Below are 6352 nucleotides of genomic sequence, written 5' to 3'. Positions count from 1 at the left end.
TATCTCTATTTGAAAACTAGAAAACTAAACACTTTTTTTAAAACCCAATGAATAGAGCACATTTAACGGTTTTTAAAAAACGTAAATAAAAAATAAACACCTTTAAGCACTTTTTAAAAACACAATGCAACCCTGTGTTTGGAAGCTAAGAACATAATTTGACAAAATGATTATTAAAACATATCAATGTGTTAAAATGATTTAAATGTAAACTTATGGAGCAATTATAACTACAGAATTTAGTAGCATGTGAATAGTATCTTAAGCGTGTAAGTGGAGGTAAAAAATGGGCATTGAGATTTTGTTTACTCATGTACAACTCTAAACCCACTTATCTCAAACCATGATTTTTTGAGTTGTGCCGCTATTGCAGCCCATGAACGAAATATTTTAAGGTGTATTTTATTAAATTACTTTAAATTGTATGATAATCGAACATAACAAAAAATGAGCAAAATAGGTATGTTTTGTATTTTATTAGCATGCAAAAAAGTAAAAAAAAGGTAAGACAGAATAGCTTGAAACAGTAATACAACATATCACAGAAAAATAGCATTTCACAGTAAAGAAGAAAAAAATTGAAAGTAAGAAATTATATCAAAAATTAAAATAACGAGAAAAAATGTAGGAAGAGTATGAAAATCTTTGGTAGAAGGCGTAGAAAACTTTATATACAAAAAATACCACTAGAGGTCACAAATAAAAGAATTACAAGAAAGTATAGGTGAAAGATATCACTAGATGTCACAAATAAAAGAATTACAAGAAAGTGTAGGTGAAAGATATCACTTAATAACCGTATCGGGCATAGGGAAGAGTACCCAACAAGGCACTGGCTAAACCGTATCCACCATATCCGGCACCATAGTATCCAAGACGGCCATATCCAAGTCCATAACCTCCATACTCAGGTCCGTGATCGGCACGTCCATGACCTGCATATCCACCATATCCATATCCACCGTATAGGTTACCGTAAGCAGGAGCAGATGAAACGAGGTGAACGGCAGCAGGGTTCTGGTTGGCTGTTCCTGGCTCATTGGTCTTGACTTCGGCTCTGAAGCCACCGTGGTCAGCTACGTAATTGACTTGCCGGTGAACGCCCCGTGCATCGGTGAATCCATAGCTGCCCGTTACGTGGTCTCCGGTTCCGAATTCTTCCCTGTGCTGTTCACCATGGTGATCTTTGACACTGTATCCAAATTTGTATGGCTGAGCATGACCATGGTACTCCTAAATTGAAAGAAGACAAAGAAAGCTTGTATTTTTGATGACGGAGCATAACAAAACCATATTTTGGGATTGTTATGTTTAAAACAATACTGGTCTGTTTCATTGGTTTCTACAAAAAATATTTACAAATATGGAAAATACTATTTGATGAAACAGCGTCAAATCTTGTAAATTGGTTGGGGCTTTACCCTGAAGTTGACATTAAATGTTGAAGAATGAACATTGTTTAGTCGAACACCAATTTCAAATTGAAAAACACTAGACAGATCATTTGTTTACTTAATTCTAGTATTTAAAAGACGAAATTTTTTATGCGTTCGTATTAACCCTTTAACTCTGAATTTTTATTTAATATATTTTTCCTTCTTTCGTTACATTGTATTAAATTAGATCAAAATAAGTGCGAAATTTTATATTTAGCATTTAAATAATTTATATTTATGCTATACAGCATGAAATACTGGCTCCTTTTTTCTGCGTTAAGGGNGAGATCGGTACGTCCATGACCTGCATATCCACCATATCCATATCCACCGTATAGGTTACTGTAAGCAGGAGCAGATGAAACGAGGTGAACGGCAGCAGGGTTCTGGTTGGCTGTTCCTGGCTCATTGGTTGCCCGTTACGTGGTCTCCGGTTCCGAATTCTTCCCTGTGCTGTTCACCATGGTGATCCTTGACACTGTATCCAAATTTGTATGGCTGTGCATGACCATGGTACTCCTAAATTGAAAGAAGACAAAGAAAGCTTGCATTTTTGATGACGGAGCATAACAAAACCATATTTTGGGATTGTTATGTTTAAAACAATACTGGTCATTGGTTTCTACAAAAAATATTTTCAAATATGGGAAATACTATTTGATGAAACAGCGTCAAATCTTGTAAATTGGGTGGGGCTTTACCCTGACGTTGACATTAAATGTTGAAGAATAAACATTGTTTAGTCGAACACCAATTTTAAATTGAACAACACTAGACAGATCATTTGTTTACTTAATTCTAATATTTAAAAGACGAAATTTTTTATGCGTTCGTATTAACCCTTTAACTCTGAATTTTTATTTAATATATTTTTCCTTCTTTCGTTACATTGTATTAAATTAGATCAAAATAAGTGCGAAATTTTATATTTAGCATTTAAATAATTTATATTTATGCTATACAGCATGAAATACTGGCTCCTTTTTTCTGCGTTAAGGGTGACATTTTCCAAAACACGATTCCCTTCCTAGCAATAATTTTTCAAATTTGCATTTATTTGCAGATATTTAGATCCAAGAGAAACATTTAATTCATTATTGAAATTTCTTTAATTTGCTAAAATCGATTATTGCTAAATGTTTGAATACGAATAAAAAAATATTTTTTTATTTATTCTTTCTTTTCTTATATTTTTGTATGATTATAATTTCGATAATGTATCAACTATGACGTTGAAATTAAATGTTGAAGAATAAACATTAGTTAATCACATGCCAATTTCCCGTCTGCGTCAAAGTGCCTCATGTGCACGATTACGACGAATTGTTCAAGAACTACGATGAGCTATAATAATAATAATAACATTTTAATACGTAACGGAAATAAGTTAACACAAGCTGCGGAAGACCGCAGGCAATCCTTTCACATCACAATCACGACTACAACTACTGTATTACAAAAAACTTCCGGTTTCCGGAGGCAGCCGGTAGCTGCTTACTTCGCACTTTCGTTATTGGAATGTACGCTAAAGCGCCTTTTGCAAATTAATTCGGCACACCTCATCTACGCCAATTTCTCACTGCCCCATTTGCGTCAAGGATACTAAATGGTACTAAAATAATTTTGCCAACGATGCTTTTTTTTTAACAATATTAAGTAAAAACATTAACTTCCAAAACAGATAACTGTATTTTTTTTACGGTGTTTTATTAACATTTTTTTACGTAATTTTGTAATTTTTCGATTCATAAACTGTTATATATTATACAATATTTAGTTTATAATTCGGTATATTCGGTGTATAAACTGCTTTGTTATGCATGTGGAAAGTAAAGTTAGCAGGTCGGAATACTAAACATCATACTTATGACTTCATAAAGGAATGTTTACTTTTAAGGAATTAAATTAAACAATCCATTCCAGGTAGAAGTAATAGATAAGCATAAATCAGACTCCGAAATTCATTATTTCTGCCTTTATTTTGCGCAAATAAACTTTTTTGCTTACGGCGCTTAGCATATCTCGTTCACTTTTTGCACAAGCCGTAAGCAAAGGGTTAATGAACAGGTAGAAGAATGAAGAAAATCATTAAAAACTGTAGAATTTCAACACTGATTCATAACATTATATTTCACTTTCAGCTTATTCATTCAATTACGCGAAATATATGTCCTGTTTTAGCTTAAAAAAAAAAGGATTTTTGTTTAAATGTCTGTTTTTTAGTTCTCTTTCTGTAATACTCTCCTAGAGCAGTTCCCATGAAAATAAATGCAGGGAATATTTGACATGTAAGTATGAAATCATGAACTGAATATCCTGTTTCATTAGGTTTGTTCATAAAATGTAAAATTAAATCATAATACTACTTATTAACATCTGGTCAAACAAAATGCTTAAAAATCAGCTTATGTTTATATTTTTAATATTTATCGAACACGATATTACTTTACTTCATTCATTCAAATACTTATTTGAATGTTATGCATCCAAAAACAATAAAAAAGAAAAAAATATCAAAAAAATCTTTAGTTGTTAACTGTGTTTAACACTAAGTAATTTAAACCTGTTGTAAATGATAAAAGAACCTTCGAGAAAAACTTAACTCATTTGCCTTGGAAAAGTTTAACCATACCCTTCTTAATACCTGGATATCGCATTTTCTGACTATCACATGGTTTTGGGCCACCAATCACCATTAGAGTGAGCACCAGTTACAATGATGTCACGCAGGTTGTGGCGTCGCTGCGGTAGCGATTACTATTGATGAAGCGAACTGAAGTAGTGCAGATCTTCAGAGTATAAAAGTGACGACGTGGATGCGATAATGGCTTTTTTCCACGTATTTTCTTCAACTGCTAGCTGTGCCGAACGAGAGCACGCTGGGCGTGTGAAATGTTTGTTTAATCTAATAAATGTTTTCTTTAGTTGTTTATTAGTCTCAAGTCTTATTTCCAGAACACAGGATAGTTCCAGAGCGTTCACCAGATGAAACTACAAGTGGTGACCCGGTGAGTTTAGCATTTCTTGTGGTAACTTTTCGGTTCAGTCAAGATGCTGAATATGAGATTTAGGTTAAAAAATTTTAAAATGAAATTAGTAGTTTAAATGTTAGACTGATGTTTTCATTGTTTTAAGTACTTAAGAAAAATTTCCCTACCATATTTAGAGTTGTTGCATTTCAAAATATTTACGCTATATTTATTACTGGTTTATAGTATAGAATTTGTAATATATTTTATGCGTATGTAGTTTTTTTTTCTAAATTGTTAAGTGCTACTGTAATGGAAGGGGAAACTTTACTTTCGAATAATGAAAAGTCAGTGTTTAAGAGTAGTTCATTTGGTGAAAATTCTACTGTAGCAATAAAGACTCCAGTTTTTTGGAATGATGAGCCTGAACTATGCTCTGCTCAGCTGGAATCCCAATTTAAATTAGCTAACATTACAGTTGATTCCACTAAATTTTATTATGTTGTTTCATCCTTAGGTAGTGATCATTTAACTTGCGTTTCAGATAATGTACTAAATAGACCTGATAGTGAAGCTTATACTCAAAGAAAAACTAGGTTAATTGCACAAAATGCTGATTCTGAGTCATTACGTTTAAAAAAAATTGCCTTCAGGTATTGAGTTAGGCGATAAAAATACCCTCAAAACTTCTTTACGAGATGCAAAGTTTAGCTGCGGTGGCGATTACTATTGGTGAAGCGAACTGAAGTAGTGCAGATCTTCAGAGTATAAAAGTGACGACATGGATGCGATAATTGCTTTTCTCCACGTATTTTCTTCAACTGCTAGCTGTATCGAACGAGAGCACGCTGGGCGTGTGAAATGTTTGTTTAAACTAATAAATGTTTTCTTTAGTTGTTTATTAGTCTCAAGTCTTATTTCCGGAACACAGGATAGTTCCAGAGCGTTCACCAGATGAAACTACACAGGTCATCGGGCAATTTTTTGGCTCTAGCAACAAGAATATTTTTAAATACTGAGTACATACTCTCCGATTTTATTGGAAATATGTAATTAAATCAGAAAAGAAAGATGTTACGCAGAAAATAATTAGGATACTGAAAAAAAAATGAAACAAATACTCTATTCACTTTTTTTCCCATTAAGATTAATAATGAGATATTACCAATGGTGGATTAACTAAAACAGCCGCAACTGCTGCTGCAATAACAATGACCTGGAATAAAAACATATATTTTAGGTTTAAAATTTTAATAAAGTAAACTTTGTTTTGTTAATCAAATAATAGGTTGCGCAAAATTTTGTTACATTTGATTTGATTATTTACAGTGCACTAGAGCTAAGCTATTACACTATTTGACACTACTAGAGAATTCTTTAAATTTTGATTTGACTATAAAACTGAAAAAATATGTTAGAAAAATGTATATCAAGATTCAAGTTAGGAAAAAAGTTTTAAGCAATCTTTTCTATTTTTTTAAAAATCATTTTTCTTTTAATGCTAATAAATATTAAATAAATATTAAGTTATTACTGTCCATATTCTTAAACTAGAGTTTTGAATAGTTAAAAGTTAATAGAGCATTTATTTTATTTTATTTTTTCAATTTCAACAGTTAATATAATGAAATAAATGCTCTCATTAACTTATGATTTTAATTAATTATTTCATTGTGATGACGTTTAAGAAATTAAATCAAAATCGGTATTAGTTTAAATATAAGAAATTAATAGTTTTTCAAGTAACAACAAACCTCAACAAACAAGTACTCATAATATATCTTAAATTTCGTCAGGTCACCATAGATGCCCTCATGCTTAAAAAACTTAACTATTGCTATACTGATGGAGGGTAAAGTGTGCAAAATGTCTTTTTTTCCAATCTTTCGACCTTATCGTTGAAGTAGCGTGCAAGTTATGTAGCCAATTTGCCTTAATTTTGTTCTG

The 6352-nt window shown here is 31.9% G+C and overlaps 1 protein-coding gene across 1 annotated transcript in view; it reads right to left on the bottom strand.

Annotated features, from left to right (window-relative positions):
• Nucleotides 1-513: 513 nt before the first annotated feature.
• LOC122270060 (pro-resilin-like) overlaps nt 514-6352 on the bottom strand; it is an 8404-nt gene continuing 2565 nt past the window's right edge. Inside the window, exons 2-4 of the mRNA XM_071180350.1 lie at nt 5571-5621; nt 1860-1955; nt 514-1233 (exon numbers count right to left, since the gene is read on the bottom strand). Coding sequence (XP_071036451.1) covers nt 790-1233; nt 1860-1955; nt 5571-5621 — 591 coding nt within the window. The 3' untranslated portion in view covers nt 514-789. The remainder of the gene's footprint in view (nt 1234-1859; nt 1956-5570; nt 5622-6352) is intronic.

Source organism: Parasteatoda tepidariorum, chromosome 4 (assembly GCF_043381705.1).
Source record: "Parasteatoda tepidariorum isolate YZ-2023 chromosome 4, CAS_Ptep_4.0, whole genome shotgun sequence".
NCBI lineage: Eukaryota > Metazoa > Arthropoda > Arachnida > Araneae > Theridiidae > Parasteatoda > Parasteatoda tepidariorum.
This window is presented reverse-complemented; position numbering and strand designations above follow the sequence as displayed.